The following is a 24,524-nucleotide window of genomic DNA, read 5'->3' as shown; positions in this document are numbered from 1 at the left end:
CAGAGATAGAACCACCAGTGCGAGGGTTTTGTTTTTGTTTTATCTTTTCTATGTAAGATTCAAACAGAATCTAGAAGCATCATTGTGAAGCACTTCACATTTTCATCTCTTTGCTTAACTTCACTCTCCAAAACTGAATGTTTATTTCTGTTATTCTTAGAGAGTAAGAATAAAGAAGAGACTATTTTGTACATAGTTTTAATTTATTTTTTTAATTCTAATTTGTTGTATATAACAGCAGAACAAATAACAATTCATACTACACATATAGATCATAATTTTTCTTATCTCTGGTTGTATACAACATATATTCAAACCGGTTATTCATGTCTTCATACATGTACTTAAGGTAATGATGACCATCACATTCCACCATCTTTTTTACACCCCTTGCCCCCTCCCTTTCCCTCCCTCCCCTTTGCCTTTTCTAGAGTTTGTCTAATCTTCCCATACTTCCCCTCCCAACCCGACTATGAATTAGCCTCCTTATATCAGAGAAAATATTCGGCTTTTGTTTTTTGGGGATTGGTTAACTTCTCTTAGCATTATATTCTCCAACTCCATCCATTTACCTGCAAATTCCATGATTTTATTCTCTTTTATTGCTGAGTACTATTCCATTGTGTATGTATATATGTATGTATGTGTGTGTGTGTGTATATAATATAGATACATCACATTTTTTTAATCCATTCATCTACTGATGGGCATCTAGGTTGGTTCCACAGTTTAGCTATTGTGAATTGTGCTGCAATAAACACTGACGTAGCTATGTCCCTGTAGTATACTGTTTTTGAGTAGATCAAGGAGTGGGATAGCTGGGTCAAATGGTGGTTCTAAGTTTTTCAAGGAATCTCCATACTGCTTTCCATATTGGCTGCACCATTTTGTAGTCCCATCAGCAATATATGAATGTGCCTTTTTCTCCACATCCTCACCAACACTTATTATTGTTTGTATTCTTAAAAGCTGCCATTCTGACTGGAGTGAAATGAAATCTCAGAGAAGTTTTCATTTGCATTTCTCTAATAGCTAGAGATGTTGAACATTTTTTCATATATTTGTTGATTTATTGTATATCACATTCTGAGAAGTGTCTGTTCAATAACCCACTTATTGATTGGGTTATTTATTTTTTTGGTGTTTAGCTTTTTGAGTTCTTCATATACCCTAGAGATTAGTGCTCTATCTGTGTGCAAGTGGTAAAAATTTGCTCCCAAGATATAGGCTCTCTATTCACCTCACTGGTTTTTTTTTTTTCTGAGAAGAAGCTTTTTAGTTTGAATCCATCCCATTTATTAATTTTTTATTTTAATTCTTGCACTATAGGAGTCTTATTAAGGAAGTAGGGGCCTAATCTGATATGATGGAGATTGGGGCCTACTTTTTCTTCTGTTAAATGCCAGATCTCTGGTTTAATTCCTAGGTCCTTGATCCACTTTGAGTTGAGTTTTGTACATGGTGAGAGAGAAGGGTTTAATTTCATTTTGTTGCATATATATTTCCAGTTTTCCCAGCACCATTTGTTGAAGAGGCTATCTTTTCTACAATGTATGTTTTTGGCACCTTTGTCTAATATAAGATAACTGTAATGATGTGGATTAGTCTCTGTGTCCTCTATTCTGTACCATTTATCTACCAGTCTGTTTTGGTGCCAATACCATGCAATATTTGTTACTATTGCTTTGTAATATAGTTTAAGGTCTGGTATAGTGATGCCACCTGCTTCACTCTTTCTGCTAAGGATTGCTTTAGTTATTCTGGGTCTCTTATTTTTCCAGATGAATTTTATGACTGCTCTTTCTATTTCTATTAGGAATATCATTGAGATTTTGATTAGAATTGTATTAAATCTGTATAGTGCTTTTGGTAGTATGGTCATTTTGATAATATTAATTCTGCCTATCCAAGACCAAGGAAGATCTTTTCATCTTCTAAGGTCTTCTTTAATTTCTTTCTTTAGTGTTCTGTACTTTTTGTTCTAGAGGTCTTTCAATTCTTACTCCAAAAAAAAAAAAAATTTGAAAATATTTAAGGCATTGGCAAATTTCTAGAGCCATATGATTTGCCCAGATCGAATCAGGATGATATAGACAATTTAAACAGTTGAATTTCAAGTGATGAAATTAGAGATGCCCTCTACCAACCTAGAGAAGCCCAGGACCAGATGGGTACACAGCCGAGTTCTATAAGACCTTTAAAGAAGAACTAATTCCAATACTCTTCAATTTATTTCAGGAAATAGAAAAAGAGGTAGCACTTCCAAACTCATTCTATAAGGCCAATATCACCCTGATTCCAAAACCAGGAAAAGACACATCAAAGAAAGAAAACTTCAGACCAATATCTCTAATGAACATAGATGCAAAAATTCCTCAATAAAATTCTGGCAAATCGCACACAAAAACATATCAAAAAGATAGTGTACCACGATCAAGTGGGGTTCATCCCAGGATGCAAGGTTTGTTCAACATAAATAAATCAATAAATGTAATTCATCACCTGAATAGACTTAAAGAGAAGAACCATATGATCATCTCAATAGATTCAGAAAAAGCATTTGACAAAATGCAGCACCCCTTCATGTTTAAAACACTAGAAAAACTAGAGTTAACAGGAACATATCTTAACATTATAAAAGCTGTCTATGCTAAGCCCCAGGCCAACAGCATTCTAAATGGAGAAAAATTGAAAGCATTTCTTCTAAAAACTAGAACAAGACAGGGATGTTCTCTTTCACCACTTCTGTTTAACATAGTTCTTGAAACACTGGCCAGAGCAATTAGACAGATGAAAGAAATTAAAGGTATATAAATAGGTAAAGAAGAACTCAAACTATCACTGTTTGCTGATGACATGATTTTATATCTAGAAGATCCAAAAAAATTCCACCAGAAAACTTCTAGATCTAATAAATGAATTCAGCAAAGTAGCAGGACATAAAATCAACACCCATAAATCAAACTCATTCCTATACATCAGTGATGAATCCACTGAAAGAGAAATTAGGAAAACTACTCCATTTACAATAGCCTCAAAAAATATAAAATACCTGGAAATCAATCTAACAAAAGAGGTGAAAGACTCATACAATGAAAACTACAGAACAGTAAAGAAAGAAATTGAAGAAAACCTCAGAAAATTGAAAGGTCTCCCATGCTCCCGGATAGGCAGAATTTATAGTCAAAATGGCCATACTACCAAAAGCATTATACAGATTTAATGCAATTCCTATTAAAATCCCAATGAGACCATTTTTCATAATTAGGAAACTGGAGCATGGAGAACTCCCACAAAATTTGTGACACATGGTCATGACCATCAATGTGAGTATGGTTAATATTAACAAAATCATTTATTTACTTACAAAAGTCAGAGGATACAGACATCAAACTTGGTTAAATCTCACTTAAATCAGAAATATTCTAGCAGGTAAAACATAGATTTCTTTAATATAGACTCGGCCATTTTAGAATAAATGTCACATCCATCCTTGATAAGCTTCAGTGGTTTGAGAGGGCTCAAGAAGTAGCCACCACCATGGTGTCCTTCGCTGTGTGGTCAGAAAAACTTCCATTAGGTAGATAGGTGGGCAGAACAGGGAAGAAGCAGCACACCCATCCTGGGTGGTGTGGTGTTATTTTTCTGAGTTCCTTGTTCCTCTTGTTGCCTATAGGTAAATATGAGACCATATAGCTTCTCTGTTTGGTGGGATAGAAGTCATTCTTGTTCCTTTCAGTGTATGTGACTCTTCTTGTATTCTGTTCATTTCAGGCAGAATTATAATTAAACTATTTTTCATAACATTGAAATTGGATCATGTAAGCTTATAATTAAAATAATACTTGAAATTGGGACTGCCCTCAAAATTGGTGACACATGGTCATAACTACCAATATCATGCTATAATGGAAAGGAAGTATAGCATAACTTTTTGCCAGACAAATCTGTGTTCAAATGTCAACTTTTCCTCTCATTTACTATGACTAGGGTTAAGTAATTTAGTCTTCTTTCGAAAAGTAGATCTGAGGGCTGGGAATGTGGCTCAGTGGTAGGGCAAGTGTCTAGCATGTGCAAGGCCCTGGGTTCAAGCCTTAGTACCACACACACACACACACACACACACACACACACAAAATCTGGTAATTCAAACTACCTTTTTAAAAAAATTTTTTTAAATTTGTTCTAATTAGTTACACATGACAGTAGAATGTATTTTGATAAGTCATACATAAATGGAGTATTAACTGCTCATTCATCTGATTGTACATGATGTAGAGTTACACAGGTCATGTAATCATAATTGCACATAGGGTAATAATGTCCAATTCATTCCACTATCATTCGTATCCCTATGCCCCCCCACACTTCCCTCTGTCTAGTCCACCCATGACTGTCTCCTTACTATGAATAAGCTGTGCTTATCAGAGAAAACATTCAACCTTTGGTTCTTTGGAATTGGCTTTTTTTGCTTAGCATAATGTTCTCCAGTTCCATCCATTTACAAATAATAACAATTAATACCAATATTATGGCATTAATACCATAATACCATAATTTCATTTTTATTTATGGCCAACTAATATTCCATTGTGTATATATGCCATGGTTTCTTTATCCATTCATCTTTTGAAGGGCACCTAGGTTGGTTCCATAGTTTAGCAATTGTGAATCGAGCTGCTGTAAACATTGATGTGGCTGCACCACTTTAGTATGCTGATTTTAAATCCTTTGGGAGTGGGTCAAATGACTAGGTCAAATGGTGGTTCCATTCCAAATAAACTATCTTTTAATGTTGTTATGAACAAATAAAATTATGACTGTCATAAGATAAATACTAAACAAATATGTTTTCACATACCTCCTTCTGTCTTTATTGTCCTCACCCTTCCTTTGGATCTGAATCTGACAAGGTTTTATTTTGAAGTGAACTGAATTGCTTAGAAACTGCTCAAAGTTTTTTAAGAGAATTGGAACCATTTCCCTGCAGCGTAGTGGTTTGGGATACCACCTTGGAAGCAGATTGCTTTGGGTCAGCTGCTTACTAATAGAGTGACCTTGGACAGGTCACTTCATCCTCACTTACCTCAGTTGTGGCTAGAATCCACCCTCTGGTTTGTTGTCAGAGTTAATTAGGCTGGGTGCAGTAGTGCAGGCCTGTAATACCAGCAGCTTGGAAGGCCAAGGCAGGAGGATCGCAAGTTCAAAGCCATCTTCAGCAATGGTGAGGTGCTAAGCAACTCAGTGAGACCCTGTCTCTAAATAAAATACAAAATAGGCCTCAAGATGTGGGTCAGTGGCCAAGTGCCCCTGAGTTTTCAATCCCCAGTAACAAAAAAAAAAAAAAAGAATTAATGAGCTTAATCCCTAGAGTGGTATCTGATTGGGAGTCAATACTTCTCTATAATACCTACCACCACCATCATCATCCATCATAATCATTATTCTGAACAATATCTTTCTTTCCTCTTTTTCTTCCATTGTTTTTTCTTATTTTTTCTCCCTACTTTGGCTCAAATAAAGAGAAGAAATACATGATAGAAAATGTTTGGACTTTAAAGTTTTAATTAAACTTTCCCATTCAACCCTAGCGTCTCCAGGTGGGTGCGTGGCTATGTCAACTGGAAAGTTTCTTGGCAAGTGGGTGGTGAAGGACTGCAGAAGCTTCAGAGCACTTTCAATTTGCAAGAAAATAAGTGGACCCCTGGAGCCTGAAAAAGCAGCCCCCAAGCCTGATGGCCCTTGTCCTGAAGGCTGGCATGGTTTCCCCTCCGGTGTTTCTTGTTACAAGGTAAAGCGGCATTCTCACCCAGTCCTTCAGTGATGTCGTCTCTGCACTATCCTAGTTCATGTCTTTGTACAAATTATGTTCCTTGCCATAGACATATAACCTAAAAAAGTGTTTGGGAGCATAGAGTCCTTGGCAGGACATCTGGAAACTTTGGTGTCAGGTGTTTCAATCCCACACTCTGCACATGTCCTCCCCCAAAGAGTAGGGCCAGAGCCAGAACTGGCCATCTGCCTGGCTTCTCTCCTCCTGAGAGTTGGTGGGCTGCCACCATGCTGATGCAATGCTTGTGATTCTCGTATCCCTCTACTTCTTGTCAAATAAAGAGGTTCATCCCTTCTCATTATGGGAAAAAAATGGGTCATTCAGTCAGTCAGTCCCACAAACCAACCATTAGATACTACCCCAAATCTTAGTAGCAATGACAGTGTTTAGTCTCAGGCTCATAAATCTTGGGGTCAGCTAGGGTTTGACTGATCTAGTTTGAATGGTCAACTCTATTTCCAGCTGCAGGTCAGCTATGTGGGACTCCCTATGATGACTTGGGGCCTATTGCTCTTTCTTCACTCTAGGGCTCAAGCCGAATGGGCAGCCTCTCTCAGGAGATTGTTTCTTGTGGCAAATCACTGGAGCCCCAGAAGGCAAGCCTAACCACATAAGCACATCTCAGGCCTCTGCTCACTTTAGCTACACTAGTATCCCATTAATCACAGAAAGGTACATCGCCAATCCCCACATCAAAGTACAGAGAAGTCTACTCCACCCCAAAGAGGCCATGACAAGAATGTGTCATCATATCATAGGGAACAGAAGAATTGGGACCAATAATTGGCCTACCAGTGCATTTTCTCTTCTTTTTTGAAATCATGATTTCTTTGACCTAAAATTAATCATTACACAACAAGGAAACAGTCCACAATGGCAGGTTTTGTTTTGTTGCCTTCTGTCAAAGTTCACACATCAGTACAGACTTTTATTTGCTACTTCCTGATCTGAAAATAGTCCTCTTCTTATGTAGGTATTAGTGGCTTGCATTCGAAATTATATTGTTAGCATACTTCTTTGCAGAATTCTTCTCCCAGAGCTTCCTTATGTACCCTTTACAGCCTTGACTACTGGTTCATTTTCTCTTTCAAAGTCCTGGGAATGCATTAGAACATGGTATCTTGTTGGAGCAGTTTACCAGCCTGACTGAGGTAGTTCATACATCTGACAATAGTGATCATCTTTATAGGCCTTTAGTTGACACTTAGAGCATGAAGGGTCCTTGACTCATTGTACACAGATTTTCCTGTGCCTTCATTATGAGGATCAGTTTCAGGTCCCATAATATTTTGACTATAATTGACTTTAAAACTATGAATACTTCATGATTATGCCAGAAAACAAATTAACATTATACTTTGTCAAGGCATTCCATGCAGAAAGAATTGTGAGAAAGAGGAACTGGGAAGAAGCTGAAAGATTCTGCCAAGCACTTGGAGCACACCTGCCTAGCTTCAGTCATATGACTGAAATCAAGGAATACCTTCACTGGTTAAGGGAGCAGTTCAGGTAATATTTCTAGAATGAGCTTCTGTGCTATATGTGATGTCTTGTAAATATTCAGATTAACATGTTATATTATCTTAAAAAACCAGTGCTTAGCAGTCATGCAATATCAAGCACTCTTATATGCAAGATACCACGAGAGATTCAGAGATGAGTGAGACACAGTCCCTGTCCTTTGTTCTAGTAAAGTTCAACAACAGTGTTAAGAAAAGTATGTAAAAAAAATCTACAGCATAGATAAAGAGGGGCCTTGGCAATTCAGAGAAGGGAGGAAGTTTTCCTGGCAGGTATGATCAAGGGAAATGTCATGAGGAAGGCTGATTATTGGAGGGTAGGTAATATTTTAAAAAGTAAAATAGAAAAAGCCAGTGAAAACACAAGTCAAGGTGCTGAGAACAGAATGTACAGATGTGGGCAAGGAGAAATGAATCATACAACTTGGCTAAAAAATAAGATTTGGATACGAAATTGAGATTTCTTTGCTTATCAGAGAATGAGTTTAAGTCAATAAGTAAAAAACAAGTAAGTTAATTAGTCCCCAATTAACTTCATTTGTGAAGAAATTAATTAAGTGGTATAAACCACTTATATTCCTATATACACAAGCATACAGATACACATATACATATAAATGCATACATACGTACACATACATTCAGAGAGGGGAGCAGCTCTGTAGGTCGATGCAGACCAACTAGTTAGAAAGCTAGTACAGCTGCTCTGGTGGAAGCCTGCATAGAGGAAGGGCAGTAAGAAAGGGAAAATTGGAAGTGATCATAGAAGTTATAGCCATTGTGATTTTAATGTTGAGGTAGAAGGAGCCTTCCTTGTCAATTTTCCTGATGTCTTTAAGGACAATATGGAAAAATATGAGCCAGGTGATGCTGTCTTGGAAAAAAAATTTCTAAGCTTTGCACACATCATAGTTATTAGGGTCATCAACTCCACAAAATGTTTTTCTCTTTTCACTTTCTGAACTGAAGAAAGACCTAAAGCTGTCTAAAAAAAAAAAAAAAAAAAAAAATTCAGGGTATACCAGAGTAAATTATATTTTCCCAATTATTTTGAATCTAACAAAAATCTCAAGGAAAACAGCAAAAAATTAAAATAGTTTGCCAAAACAAAGAAAAAGTTTAACTAGCCTTCTTTGGAATGTAGAAGATATTTAAAGACTGATATCTAAAGAGTTTTGAGGCAGAAAAAGCCTATAATATATTAATTTTAGTTTCCAATTAATTTCACTTGTGAAGAAATTAATTGAGGGGCTGGGGATGTGGCTCAAGCGGTAGCGCGCTCACCTGGCATGCGTGCGGCCTGGGTTCCATACTCAGTACCACATACAAACAGGGATGTTATGTCCGCCGAAAACTGAAAAATATTGAAAAAAAAAAAAAAGAAATTAATTGATATTAACCACCCATATTACCTTCTTGGAAAAAAAATTTCAAAGACAAATTCCAGTTAAGAGGTGAATACAAAAATCAAAAACACTTGAGTAGGGATTTCATTATAAAAGAATCAGAAGGAATAATATAACATTAAAACCTAGCCCAAAATCTAAGTAGTTGTAATAAATATAATTATAAAGACAGAACGAAATTATCCTCTGTCTTGAAAGAGAAATATAAGAATAATTTAATAACACCAGGTTTTTAACTGTTTATATAAATAAAAATTAGAATGTAGAAAGTTAAAACAGTTGTGAAAAAAATGAAAGCATAGTAAATTTCTCATTTTACCTGGAAATCATATTTAGAAACATTGATTATGTAAATTTTTAAAGCTTGAAGATAATGTTTAGTACAATTTAAGCATATGTCCATCTATTGAATGTATAAATAGGTTGTGGTGGAGCCCATATAGATAAATATAAATAAATAAAATAATCAAGGATGAAATCCAACATAAAACAAGTTGGCAAAAGACCCATTGTCGGTTTTGATTAAGTCTGAGTATACAAATTTGTTCAATAATAGTATCCAATTCTACGTTGCTATAAGAGACTTAAAAACAGCCCAAAGTAATGATGTTCTTTTCCTGGAAGAAAGGGTATACAAAGTGTTACAAAATTAAGACATTTCAATAAAAACCCGTCTCTTTAAAAATTGAAAAAACTGGCAATGAATCATATTACACTGCATATGAGTCAGTGTGAATAGCTGGTGGCCCATTGAGATGTGACGTCACTGTTCAATTTGCCAGGGTCCCTAACTCGTTACTTCTTGACCTCCTTATGATATGTGCTTGTTCCATATTAACTCAAATAGCAAATGAGTTAATAATCACAAGAGCCATGTGATCATCTTAATAGGCACTAAAAATGCATCTGGTAAAATTCTTATTCATTTCTGGCTTAATATGTATACTTGATATAGTTAATGAATACAATTAATATATAAGTTCTGTCTGAATTAAAAATAGAAGAGTAGTTCAAACCAGTAGCCATATCACAATTAATGACAAAGTATTATTAAATGAACCTCTGCACCAATGGCAGATTCTCATTCCCATTATAGTTGGCATCAGGCCCGCAATCACTTGACCCAGTGACTGGACAAGGGATCAAGCTCTTAGTGCCATTTCTAAAGGTACAGCTACTGGTCTCCCAAGATCCTTGAACCCTTTTATGAAGAGTGAGAGTCTTTCTAAATATTTTAGTTAATCCCCATATCTTGAATAATTTAAATTTCACTAAGGAGAGCTCATTTCTGAAATCATGCTGATTAGCAACTTCTAATTTCACTGACATAAACCCTTTCCTGACTTTCAGCAGGGGCTAATTGCTACAGCCTCAGGTGTAGCTTTGGATCACACACATCCCTGTGGTGGCCACCTGTGGGGCATGGCTTTTTTAACACTCTACTGATTCTCTCTGAAGTGTGAATTTTGAGCAAAGCAGCCTAATGGCCCCAAGATCTCAAGCTTGACCCGCACAATATCACACTGTCTAGATAAAGCATTTGTAGTAAAATACTGATATGCAAACAAACTCTGGATTCTAGAATTAGTAACTCTAATTGGAACAGGGAGTCATGGGTAAGTACTAAGCAGTAAAGGTGTAGGTATTTGTGGGAATCAATTAATGGAAAACACTGGAATAACACATGTGATAGAAATGACTGCTAAGAGCCTCTATTACCCACTGGATTACACTAGGAATGTGTTCATGTTACACTAATATGAACGATAATTAAAGAACTTCTCTTTATTTTTTTAATCACACTTAAGCACTTCCCATTTAAAAATTAGTACAAGTTCATATGTAAAATTTGGAAACTATTAAAAGGGTAATGAAGAAAATAAGAATCACCTCAAATCCTAGTTCCCAGTTATAGTTAACATTTAGTGTAAATGCTTTCAATTTTCTTCCATTCCTATACATGTAGTTTTTATAAAATGATTGTCCACAGAATTACTATGTTTAATGTTTTTTTTTCTAATCACAAAAATAATGTATGTGGAATTTAAAAACAGAAAAGCACAGAGGAAAGAAAACAAATCTCTTTAGGAATTATGTTTTATTTGTAGTCTTATCCTAGCAGCCAACATAATGCCATATTAAACAGACTGTGTTTCTTTCTTTTTTTTTTTTTAGAGAGAATGAGAATTTTAATATTTATTTTTTAGTTTTCGACAGACACGACATCTTTGTTTGTATGTGGTGCTGAGGATCGAACCCGGGCCGCACGCATGCCTTGTGAGTGCGCGCTACCGCTTGAGCCACATCCCCAGCCCCCAACAGACTGTGTTTCTGCTTAATAAGTATTCCATTAATAAAGAGATTGTTTCCCTGTGCTGTACTTAGAAAGAAAACATTCTAGAACCAAAAATGTAGCCATGGCTTAAAGGAAAAGAAGGAAGTAGACCCATTCATATTAGAAAATGACTCTAAAGCTTACTCCTTGAATGTATTAGCTTTTATTGCAGAAATTGACCTTTCTCAGCAAGAAGTCCATTGCCCACCCAAATTGTGTATTGCATGCCAAAGAGTTAAGTCAGATTACTGCTATACTTCTCACAATCTAAATTCCACATCTCTATTTGTATTTCAATGAAAAGGATTCATGGTGCACCAAGTCATTAAGGCTCTGAGATCTTTGCAGCTCTTAATAGCAGCCCAACAGGGAAAGCCATTGTAGAGCAAAAATAGTCATAGGATTAGAGAATAAAGGCTTATTTGCAATGCCATTGCTGCTGTGTACACTGCCTCCTGTGAAGTGGCATGAATGGATTTAGATATAAATCTAAGGCTTTGCAGACTAAGAGCCCTCATCAAATAGTATTTATTGGGGGTTATGGCTGAGATACTGTTTTTCTTTGCAACCAGATGCGACAGGAAATTTGATTGAGAATAGGAATTTTAGCACACTCACACATATTAACCTTTTATATAATGTCTCCTTAACCTAAAGGCCTTGAAACTGTATACTTGGTTTGTATACTTGGACTGGAGTACAAGAAATTTATTGAGAAAGTTTGATTTTGATCTGATTCCTATTATGATCAGGTACCTAACTTCTGTTTTTCCCTCTAGTTTTCTGAAATCTACATTGGAGGTTTGCAATGATAGATGTGATTTCCAGTTTATTCTTACCTTTCTTTATCTGGCTACAGCTAAAGCAGATCAAACTTGGAACAAGTTATAATTCAGAAAATGCTTTCCACTTTGGACCACACACACAAACACAAGTAGCTACTATTTTCTGTATTTGTGACGCACTAGTGAATCCCTGGAAATGAAACGGAAGACTAAATTTCTGGGCTGAAATGAAGTTCAGTCTCAGAAAGTAGTGAAGATTAAATATTTTTTGGACAATCGGGCAAACTCTTTTTCTCTAGGAAACTGTCCTCTGAGATTCAGCTGAGATGTGGAAATGAACTTGAAAGCAAAAAAGCTTTTAAGTGGGAGGAGGGGCAGCCATTGGCGGAAAGGAGAATAGGTGAGGGCATCAGGAGCCTGGAAATCTGGGGACAGGCCTCTGCAAAGGCTGCTTGGGGGAACCTCTTGAATGCCCGGCAGTTGACCTTTGATCATCTGCCCAGCTATACTGTTGATTGCATAAAGAAGGTAAACTATCTAATGCTTACTTTAGGGAAAAACAAAATTTCTACACTAATTCCCCTGGCCCAAGTATATATTGTGTAAAGATTTGGGAGAAATGAAGTTGTATTGCTAAGTAAGTATGAGGAAGGAAACTTAATCTCCTCTTTATTTTAGCCATCTGGCTTTAATTACGCTGTATGTGGTGCTTATCCAGATCTATAGTGTAGAAATCCAAAACTCAGACAGTATGAGACATTTGGAAGCTGTTAGGAGAACTCTAATTAACTGAAGACACAAACTGCAAATTCCTTTTATAGATAATAAATTTAAACTGACTTAGTTGTCTCCCCTGGATTTATCTGAAGTCTACAAATTGGTGATTGTCCTCTATGAAAGAAAATAATATAACACTGACAACCAAAAAGGACAATCTTCATATTCCATTGCAACAAGTTGAAAAACTTGGGATTAAAATGATGAAAAAGTACTGATTGATATTAAGCTATGAAAGAATATTGAACAAAGGAAAGAGATAAAGGAAAGCAATTATTTTATTAAAAAATGAAAAGCAATTAAAATAGTTTGTTCTAGCCTTTTATTCAATAGGTCTACAAATTTTTACAAAATTTTCTATTATATTTCCCAGTAGTCTTGTGGTTGTACATTCCATATATTCCATATCCTACTTAAGAATAGGGATGGTTTTTAGATTTGGATCCTACCCATTCTTTAATATGTATCTATATTCATACTATATTTATATATGTATTCTGTATGCATACACATATACTCACTTATAGACATATGTATTTATCCATGTGCCACTGATGCCTTGTACCAACAGAAAATTAAATTATATGTACTATGGGGCCAGGGATATTAGCTCAGTAGTACAGCACCTGGCTAACATGTAGAAGGCATTGTGTTCAGTCTCAATACCTAACACACACACACACACACACACACACACACAATTATATGGAATATAACTGGTCTGCCTATGATGTCTTAAATTTTAGAAACTATTTTCATATAGGGATGGAAACAGAAAATTTTTTAGTCTTATCACTTCTACTTATGCAGATCTGTTTCCCTGGCTAGACATTAAGTTTATTTGAGGAAAGGGATCACTTAAATGTGCATATAATTGTGTACATATTCTTCCTTGGAATGCCTGTTTTCCTCTAGGCCAATCTGAATACTGAACATGGTACACTTCAGACTTTGGCTGGAAGGAAATGTTAGCCATCCTTTGAAAACTATCTCCTAACCTCATGAAAGTGTTTCCTTTGCTTCTGCAGTCCACAATGACCTCTCCTTCTTCTCAACGTTGGTAGCACTTAAATTTATACAGCTTATTTGATAGTTCTCATCAATGGTCTTATCGCATTTTCTTTTCTTATATAAATCTTGTCTCCCTAACTACTTCATTATTAGGTCTTGTACTTCTCTGTGTCATCGTTGCGCCCAGCACATACATCAAAGTATACTACTTATGAATATTATGTGTCATCACTTAAGTGATCGTTTAATTGTATCTCTCTAGTATATTTCTTTGGCACTTCAAATATACTCAAATTTGTTTACTTTCATCTTAATGGGCAATAGAAATTAAAATATTTTTTGAACCTTGTTCAGTATAAATTTAGCAAAATGGTTCTGTTCTTTTTAAAGAGATGTGTGTTTAGACAATGCTTTTTAAAAATGCCATTGTTGTATTTGACTCTATTTGAAAATAAAATAATGTGAAAACCCTGCAGTAAAGTTTTGAAATAATCACAACATTTTTGTCTTGAAAGTTTAAAGCAGAATTATTTTTGTGTTTCATGCAAAAAAAAAATAGTTATTTAAAAGTATGCTGCTTTTTCTGTAGCTACACCATATTAAGGGTTCAGTTTCATTTCAGAAGGCTTCTTTTATTTGTCAGCACTGTGAATTGAACCCAGGGCCTTGCACAAGCTAGACAAGTGCTCTGTTACTAAACTACATCCCCAGTCCTTCTTTTTTGTTTTAATTTTGTGACAAGATCTTGCTAAATTTCCCAGGCTGGTCTCAAACTTGCAATCCTCAGTTTCCCATGTAGCTGGAATTATAGGTGTGTGCACCACCATGCTCAGCTCAAAGGACTTCTTTATATGGCTTGAGATTGTTTTCCAATCAGTGACAAGATAGTCTAAATAAAGTTATATGACTGAAGCACTTTAAGCATTGTGAATGGTAAATATTTTCACCAAGTATCCTGAAAAAAATTTTAATGCTTCCTCTTTATGTAGTGACCAGCGTTGGCTATGGATAGGTTTGAATAAAAGGAGCCCAGACCTACAAGGATCCTGGCAGTGGAGTGATCGTACACCAGTAAGTTAAAACCTTCTGTTGGGGTAGTATAGAAGTAGTGTTTATTTCAACAACAGGTAAGTCATAAGGAATCTCTAAAGAACCTGAATTACCATAGTCTTGAGCAAAAAGTAGGAGGTATCACACTCCTGGACTTCAAAAATGTATTACTTAGCTGGGCACGGTGCTGCATGCTGTAATCCCAGCAGCTCAGGAGGCTGAGGCAGAAGGATCGAGAGTTCAGAGCCAGCCTCAGCAAAAGTGAGGTGCTAAGCAACTCAGTGAGACCCCGTTTCTAAATAAAATACAAAAAGGGCTTGGGATGTGGCTCAGTGGTTGAGTATCCCTGAGTTCAATTCCTGAGTTCAAAAAATAAAATAAAAAGTAGTATATAGCTATGGCAACCAAAACAAAATGGTACTACCATAAAGAGATACATAGATCAGTGGAAAAATAGAAAGCTCAGAAAAAAAATCCATGCATTTACACACAAATGATTTCTGACAATCAAGAACACAGTGAAGAAAAGATAGTCTGTTCAATAAATAGTGCAGGTAACACTGAAAACCCACATACAGAAGCATGAAATTAGATCCTTATCTCACTCCATCTACAAAAATCAACTAAAAATGAGTTAAAAGACTTAAATGTAAGACCCAAAACTACAAAACTTCTAGAAGAAAACATAAGAGGGAAAGTTCTATGATACTGGTCTGCGCAGTGATTTATGGAATATGACCCCAAAACACAGGCAACAAGAGCAAAAATAGACAAATGGGATCACACCAAACTGAAAAGGTTCTGCACACCAAAGAAAACAGTCAACCAAGAGACAGCCTACAGAATGGGAAAAATTATCTGTAAACCATATATCTAATAAGCATTAATATCCAAAATATGTAAGGAACTCAAACAACTCAATAGCAAGAGAACAAATAAACCAACTTAAAATGGGCAAATGATCTGAAAAGACATTTCTCAAAAGAAGACATTCAGATGGCCAACAAATATATGAAAAAATGCTAAACATTACTAATCATCAGGGAAATACAAACTAAAAACACAAACACGTATTACCTCACACCTGTTAGAACAGCTGATATCAAAAAGACAAAAGATAGTGGGGGGTACGTAGTGCCCACATCTAATACCAGCAATTAGGGAAGCTGAGGCAGGAAGATCACAAGTTTGAAGCCAGCCTAGGCAACTTAGCAAGACCCTCTCTCAAAATAAAATAAAAATAGGACTGGAGATATTGCTCAGAGGAAGAACCCTCTGGGGTTCCATCCCCAGTAATACTCAAAAGAAGAAAAAAAAGAACTACCTTATGATCTAGGAATTGCACTATGGGTATATATTCCAATGAAATCAGTAATCTTTTTAATATTTTTAGTTGTAGATGGACACAATGCCTTTATTTTATTCATTTATTTTTATGTGGTGCTGAGGATCAAGTCCAGTGCCTCACATGTACTAAGCAAGTGCTCTGCCACTGAGCTATAGCCCCAGCCCCCAAAATCAGTATTTTGAAGAGATAGTTACACTTCCATGTTTATTGCAGCATTATTCATAATAGTCAAGATATGGAATCAACCTAAATGTCCATCAGTGGATGAATGGATAAAGGAATTGTGGTATATATACATAATGGAATACTATTCAGTCATAAAAAGAAGGAAATCCTGCCACTTGCAACAACATGGATGAACCTGAGGTGAAAATATTCATTGAAATAAGCCAGCTAGAAAGACAAATGCCATATGATCTCACCAATATGTGGAATCAAAAAAACTTGATCTCAGAAAAGTAGAATGGTGGTTATCAGGGGTTAGGGGATTAAGGAGATGTTTGTCAAAGGATATAAAATTTCAGATACTGATAACAGGATTAATTTCAGGAGATCTATTATTGTGAAACATGGCAATTATAGTTATTAAAAATAATGCTGATAGTGGATGTATAGTGTTCTCACCACCAAAATGATAACTATGTGAGGTAAAGTATATGTAAATTAGATTCAGTCATTCTACAATGCCTATACTTTAAAACATCATGTTGTATAAGATAAAAAAAATTACAATTTTACTTGTCAATTAAAAAATATAAATATATCCACATACCAAACTATCATTAAAATTGTGAAGCTGTATGCTTACTGAAATGGAAACAGATTCACATATATGAAGTATATGAAGTGGGGGGAAAAAAACAAGGTTCTAATTTACTTTTACTTAAAAATATATGTAGTTTATGAATGGTCCAAAAAAGAGAAAAATATAGATACATAGATGTGGTGGCCATCTTTGGTTAGTAAAAGTAATTTTTTTTCATCAAAGCTTTTCTTTATTTTGCTTTTAATTTTTTTTTTTTTTTTTTTTTACTTCTTTTTCAAGAGGGTAACGGGGATTTAACCCAGGGGTCCTTAACCACCAAGCTACATCCCCAAATCTTTTTTTTTTTCACATTTTTAGTTGTAAATGGACCCAATACCTTTATTTTTTTATGTGGTGCTGAGGTTGAAACCTAGTGCCTCACACATGCTAGGCAAGCACTCTGCCACTGAGCTACAACTCCAGCCCTCAGATCTTTTTTATTTTTGATTTTGAGACAGGGTCTTGCTAAGTTACTGAGGGCCTTGCTAAATTGCTGAGGTTGTCTTCAAACTTGCAATCCCCCTGCCTCAGTCTCCCAAGTCACTGAGATTATAAGTGTGCAACATCATACTGGCTTTAATTTTTTTTTTTAATAATGAGAAACTTTTATTTTTATTATCTAAAAATAGGAGTTATATAAAGAGAAATTATCTTTATTGAGAGAAACAATTCATTGGGGGGAACCTAAAAAATCTTCCAATATTATTTCAAATGTTTACATTATTCTGAAGAGATATTTTAAATAACACAAACAGCAAAATTTTCAAATATTCAATATTTGCTACACCTTACCTTTCTGTTAATTCATTTTGTATTCTTTCTAAATGTTAGACTCCTGACTTTTTTTTTCCCTGACTTTTATTTTCAATTTGGAGCATATTTGAGATTAGTTGATCAAATAACCAGCATTTTAACATATGCAAAACATGAAAGAGAAGACGGAGGAGGTGGAAGAAGTAGTTGTTGTCATTGTCTTGGCACTCTCACTGTAGCAGTAAAATTACTACATCATTAACCTCCACTTTTGAAACTGTGCCTTCCTTTGTTTAGAAACTTATGACAAGTCTTCTCATGATTTAGCATCCTGATTTTTAAACTGTTTTTTTTTTCAGTTGCATATGAACATGCTCCGTTATTAAAGCTGCTTAAATTACATCTAAATTGCAAATATTTATGCATCATTCTTAAATTCTCAAGGCTCTCTTGTCTTTTCAGGTAACTACTATTATCATGGAAAATGAGTTTCAGCAAGATTATGACATCAGAGACTGTGCTGCTGTCAAGGTCAGTCTAGTGCTGGAAAATCTGCATTGAAAGTAAATAAATAAATCCGGGACTGAGATGGTAACTCAGTGGTAGAGCACATGTTTAGCATGTTTGAGGTCTTCGGCCTGATCCCCAGGAAAGAAGGGGAGGCAGTTGTTTTCAATGCTGTTTTGCAACAACATTGGGAAATTAGATTAATGCCAGGATGAGGTGTTTGTACATTTTTTTGATAAGAACAGGACAATTAAAAAAGTCTCTGAGGATGGAGGATGACATGAACTGAGAGTATGAGGAAGATTTATCTTGAGACAAATTTCAAAATACAGCAGATAGGAGTGGAAGACATAAAAGACCCATTAGGCATTTACCTCTGCAGAATGCATTCCTTTATCCATTTCATAAGTGACATGTTCAGGGAATCTGTGAAGGGGAATAAAACAGTGATAGGCTACAAAACATTGTCATTGTCTTCAAGGAACTTCCAGTGTAGTAGGAGATAAAGACAAACAAGCAGATGATACCATCAGGCCAGGGCTATGATGGGCAGAATACAGGTTACACACAGGAACGGGGTTGTTATGAAAGAATAACAGTGGTAATGGCAGTGATGGTGGGGATGGTGAGCAGCAAACACTTATTGACTCCTTTAGAAGTCAAGTACTGTGCAAGGCATGTCATATATATTATTTAATTTAATACACAACCTTGTTAGGTAGGAACTATTACCATAGTTATTGTGTACAGAAAGAAATTTGAGCTTTGAGTAACTTACTCAGGGTTAGGTGGTAACAGGACTGAAATGTTGGTGGTAACATGTCTGAGTCCAGTACTCTTAACCACTGTATAATATGATTGGAAGGTGTACTGGTCTGTGGAATATGCTCTATTTTAATTTAGATAGTTTTAAATTCAACCTTGACGTAAGATGTGTCCTATCATAAGTTGAAATTAAAGAAACTTTGAAGGAGTTGAAGGGGAGAAATGAATATTATAAAAAGGAAAGGGCTAAGAAGTAGATTCGAGAGAACTGCCAATTAAAAAATAAAAGAAGACAAGGAAAGAGGACACATCCAGTTAATATCTTCACTTTGTAGCCCAAGAAAATGCTACAGGAAGGTTGGGGCCAATAAAAATTGAGAAAGTCTTTGGAAAACACTATTTTCAAAGTAACTCTTCTTGTAATAAACTCTTATAGTATCATACCATTTGTACAGAATTCCCAAAGTAGCACAGAAAAGGTAAACACTTCAGAGAAGTGGCTGACTGGAATTCCCAGGGAGCCACCCTGGCCATGAGGCATTGGGAAACGTCCTAGAAATGTCAGAACAACAATAAAGGAGTATAGCCCCTGAGCCTGGACTTCTGTGTCATCTTTTGATCTGTTCCAGTCACAGCCTGGTGCTTGAATACTGCTGAAATAATGTTCTTTTATAACTTGATCTTTTTCCAAATTTTATAAGTACAAGATTCTACAATTTCTTGTCAATAAAATCAGGGGGAAAAGAGACAGGAATTAACATGTTAGACATAAACATGGCCTTATAATTTATTTCAGTCCCCTTGGAAGGCTTTTGCTCAGACAGTTACTATTTAAACATTCCATTCATTCATGTGTCATTTATTCTACAGAAAGCTTAAGTGCCAGGGCTGAAATAGGGACCAAGGCCACAGTCTGTACAGTTTAGTGTTTCATAAGGGCAGCAGCAACCTCAAAATATTCTGCAATCCTTTTCCTCCTTTAGGTTATATACAGGCCATGGCGAAGAAGCTGGCATTTCTACGATGACGGAGAATATATTTATTTGAGGCCTTTTGCTTGTGACACAAAACTTGAATGGGTATGCCAGATTCCAAAAGGTAAGTGGTAGCTATTCCTTTTCATGATTTTCTCATGGTAATGTTGCAAATGCTGAGCTAGAAGTATATATGACACCGCTTTAGTTCACAGTTGTAATTTTTACATGTCGTGAGGTGCAATTAATATATTATGCCACCCCCCCTACTGCCTAACTCCCTCTCCTATAAGAAGTCTAGCTTACAGAAATTTGGTAATAGCTTACTCTTTGGTCATAGAAAAAAATTGTATAGAAGACAAAATTTAAGGCTCATTTAAGGGAGATTAGATTTTGGTATGAAAGATTATTTTAATAAAAGGAGAGATGAAGAGAGAATCGTTCTAATTTTTATTTTGATGCAAAATGAAAAACAAAATGAAGATAATTTGGAGAAGAATTAGGCAGGAACCAAAAAAAATCAAAATTTGGCAAGTTATTATAAAATTTAGAAGCAATTGTCAATGAACTCCAAAACTGCTAATACTTCATGTAAATTCAAATTCAGGAACTTAGATTTATAGCAGAGCCTTTGATGACAGAGAGAAATAGATTTTTTTTTAATTTAGTATTTTACAAGGAAAATGTTAGGAAATTATTATTTAAAATGATGAGAAGACTTTACCGNTTTATTTATTTATTTATTTTTATTGGTAGTGCTGGGGATTAAACCCAGGGCCTTGTGCCTGTGAGGCAAGCACTCTACTAACTGAGCTATATCCCCAGACCCTCCAGTTATTTTTAAGCACACATTGTAAACACAATGGAAAATACAAAGGAAGTGAATTTCTGAACTGAATGTAGCTGTTTCAACTAAAGGTGTATCCTCCTACAGATTCTCAAAGAACTCCAAAGATTGAGTCATTGTTTTGCCTATTTTCCTACAAAGGACCACCACATATGACCTCAGGCACAGTAACTGGCAAGTCTCTTTCATGAAAGAGGACAGTCAGGCACTAGTAAGAGTTCTAGCACTAGCTTCTGTGCTTATGAATGTTTGTTGATGTGGTTGTCCTGGTGTGGTGGGGAGGACTATGCCCTGTTATTCCTGATTGTTTGATTAAACTTCAAAAAGGAGCAAAGGAAAACCAGTTTGGAAGGTCTTTAAGGAAGTGGAAAAGTAACTAATATATACAACCAATATGCACAATGTCTCTGGTTTGAAGCATTCGGGTAAGCCTCCCATTTGTGGCATTTACCAGCCTGCTACAGAGTGTCCTTGCTCACTCCAAGGCACCTGCACTGGTAACGGCTACCCCCACCTCCTGTTTGGGTGGAGATGCAGACCAAGAGTGGAAACCAGGGCAACTTAGAAATGACAGAACTGTAATGTCAGGAAATGTTATGATAGAGCATGTGCTAGTTTAAAGGGAACTGACTGTCTTGGCAAATCTAAAGTCAACCAAACAGATCTAAATAATAACACCCCCTCTTCCCCCATGCAGAAACAAAATAAAATGCTAAATAACTAAATATCATGCGAATCAACTACCAGTCATTTAAAGCAATCAATGATTGCTCAATCCAAGATTTAAATGTTATGTTAACTCCCCTTTGACAGTACCTAACTTTCTAAGTTAAAAGGTATTGCATTCATCTGATTGGATATTTTTCTTGTTTACCACAGCAGCCGAAATCTACTCAACTTACATTAATTGGCATTTTTGGTTTTCTTAAAGAAATTTTCCTCTTATTGGCCTAAATCACCATGCCTTTTCTCTTCTTGCCTTTTTATTACCTGGTTCTAAGTAGTCCCCTCTTCTCTAAAAGGGATATGAACCAATGAATTTTAATTAGCCATGATTACTAGGTATTCTTTTAAAATATTCTTTTTTTTTAATTGAAGAAAATATCAAAAATAAAATTCGTAAAAATGTTTTTAGGGAAATTATCACTATCAAATACAGCAGCTATACTTCTTGCTACCTTATATACACATATGTATTCATAGTCTCATATAAAAAAAGACTTTGACTATATCATAGACAAGAAACTGTGTTCATTTTTAAATCAATTTGCATTTCTATTGATGAAAACTACCCAACCTGAAGAGAACTTAGAAAACCCAAGGATGCTGGATGTGTAGGCTGTCCTCTCTCAGGAGGGTCATCTGATGACTAAAGCCTCGATACCACAGCAATATTAAGAACAGCTGTTTTACCCTGTAATTAAATAAAGTGAATTATGTTTTAGAGTTGAAACCACTGTGACCTGTAGCCAGTATGACTAGGGGGAAGGAAGCAACTAGAATCCTGTGAAGACTGCTTTGTGCATGGGGCTGTGTGGGTACCACTTTAGGGGTGATAGCAAGGTCTTCAAGTGCTTTGTGAGTAGACTCATTTTTATAAAGTAGATAATGAAGGCTCAGGGAGTTAGTGAAGCACCTCAGCCATAGTGTGTGAGGGCCCGCACACCACTGTGAAGCCCATGATTCTGTGAAGCATATCATATTTCCCATTTCCATTCAGGAATCTGCATTGACTTTTATTGTTTTCCTCCTAGTTTTGTTTCACTTTCTCAAAAGGTTCAATATTGACAGTTTGTCCAACCGCATCTCATGAGTCAGTAACCTCTAACCCCCTAAGTATACAGTGCAGTTAACTCAAATTCCATTAGATAGAGAAGTAGTTCCTGAATAGCCTCATCCTACAGGGTGATTACCTTGATGCAAACCCCTTAGTGCTTCTGTGTAAATTATACAACATCATCATTTACTTATTTTTAACTTTCTAATTATTAGCTATGTTTTGCCCATGTCTTCCTTTTGACTTCCAATACAAAGCAAAAAAACTGCTAGTAATTCATACATACGTATTGTGTGTATGATATATTATATATATATGGATTTGTACATTTTATTATCCATATGCATTTATATATTTTTTTAAATATATTTTTTCCCTCAAAGCTGGGGATCCAATCCAGGGCCTTGCTTGTTCTAGGCAAGTACTCTACGATTGAGCTACATCCCCAGCCCTAGACTGCTTGGAATACTTTATTAATATTTAGCAAGTCTATCTTTTGCCACTGAAGAAGCTTTAGTACAAGCCCTACAAAATTCAACTAAATGACATAACTTGAAATCAAATGATTTGCTCAGAAATGAATAAACCTTCATAACAGTGTAATTAACATTAAAAGGCCCTACTTATAGTAAGCTGATCTGTGATCAGATACCAAACTCAAGCCACTTGCTTTCTTCTTTATACAGGCAGCACTCCAAAAACACCAGACTGGTATAATCCAGGTAAGTTAAGAAAACTGAAATTTAGCAAAAGCTGCTTTTATCCTTTTGACAATGTATATCGTTAATTATTTAAGTGCTAGTTTCTTCTCTATCATGTCTTCAAGAGAAATAAAATTGTCTCCAGGCAAGGAAAGTGGGTGGATGGTGTGGAATGAGTCGATGAGGCTAGATTTTTCTTCTCTGTGAATACAGAAAAGTGGCAGAGTCACTGGCTAAGGAATCCTTAATTCCTTGCAGTTAGCACTTCCACAGTCAGAGAGAGCCAGTAATCTAGATGGGTTATTGTGTTAATCCGCTTTCCCTTACTGTAATAAAATACTTGATATGATTAACTCGAAAAGAGGAAAGGTTTAGGCTCACAACTTTGGAGGTTTTAGATCATATTCTGTCAGCCTTGTTGCTTTGGGGCCTGTGGCAAGATAGCACTTCATAGCAGAGAGCCCTTGGTGGAGCATACTGCTTACTCCTGGTGGCTGAGAAGTGAAAAACAGAAAAAGGAGGCTCCAGAGTACTAATATCTCTTCCAAGGGCACACCTCCATATGACCAGAAGACTTCCAACTGAGCACCACGTCTGAAAAGGTTCCACCCCTCCCAATAGCATCATGGGCTAGAAACCAAGCCTTTAATACATGAGCCTGTGGGAGACACATCCAAACCAAAACAGTTACTATTTGTAAAGTTTTAACCGTTACCCATACTTACAGGGTACAGTTTGGTTGGCGTGGTCCTAACTCTGATCTTCTTATTTAGAGCGTGCTGGAATTCATGGGCCTCCAGTTATAATTGAAGGAAGTGAATATTGGTTTGTTGCTGATCCTCACTTGAACTACGAAGAAGCCGTCCTGTACTGTGCTAGCAATTACAGCTTTCTTGCTACTATAACGTCTTTTACAGGACTAAAAGCCATCAAAAACAAAATAGCAAATGTAATTTAAAAGAATGCATTTTAAATATATTTCTTATTATATTTATTCCATTAAAAATACTTCCAAAATCTACAAAAGTTAAATGTTCCTCTAAAGTAAATTTGCCTCACAACATCCATATTAATTGTTCAGTGTTTGAAAAGTTAAGTGAGATTGCTTAATGTTTTAAAATAAATATCAGTTTATGAGATGAGCATCAGTAGATAATATAAATTATCCTAATTCATTACTTTATTAGAAGTGAACTTATATTAAAATTTCTGTTTCTACTTATTAATAAAGTTATAAAATAACTTTTAGGGAGAGAAATAATGTGTATATTTTAAAATTTATCATTAATTGCAATAAGACACTGTATGCCCATTTAATGTATGAGTCCAA

The 24,524-nt window shown here is 35.8% G+C and overlaps 1 protein-coding gene across 1 annotated transcript in view; it reads left to right on the top strand.

Moving 5' to 3' along the window:
* Positions 1 to 24,524, top strand: part of Ly75 (lymphocyte antigen 75) — a 131,017-nt gene that overhangs the window by 31,814 nt on the left and 74,679 nt on the right. Inside the window, exons 11-17 of the mRNA XM_048811964.1 lie at positions 5,592 to 5,791; positions 7,200 to 7,342; positions 14,657 to 14,738; positions 18,086 to 18,154; positions 19,879 to 19,993; positions 23,180 to 23,215; positions 23,968 to 24,143. Coding sequence (XP_048667921.1) covers positions 5,592 to 5,791; positions 7,200 to 7,342; positions 14,657 to 14,738; positions 18,086 to 18,154; positions 19,879 to 19,993; positions 23,180 to 23,215; positions 23,968 to 24,143 — 821 coding nt within the window. The remainder of the gene's footprint in view (positions 1 to 5,591; positions 5,792 to 7,199; positions 7,343 to 14,656; positions 14,739 to 18,085; positions 18,155 to 19,878; positions 19,994 to 23,179; positions 23,216 to 23,967; positions 24,144 to 24,524) is intronic.

The sequence above is a fragment of the Marmota marmota genome, unplaced genomic scaffold (genome assembly GCF_001458135.2).
Source record: "Marmota marmota marmota unplaced genomic scaffold, marMar, whole genome shotgun sequence".
In the NCBI taxonomy this organism is placed as follows: Eukaryota; Metazoa; Chordata; class Mammalia; order Rodentia; family Sciuridae; genus Marmota; species Marmota marmota.
This window is presented reverse-complemented; position numbering and strand designations above follow the sequence as displayed.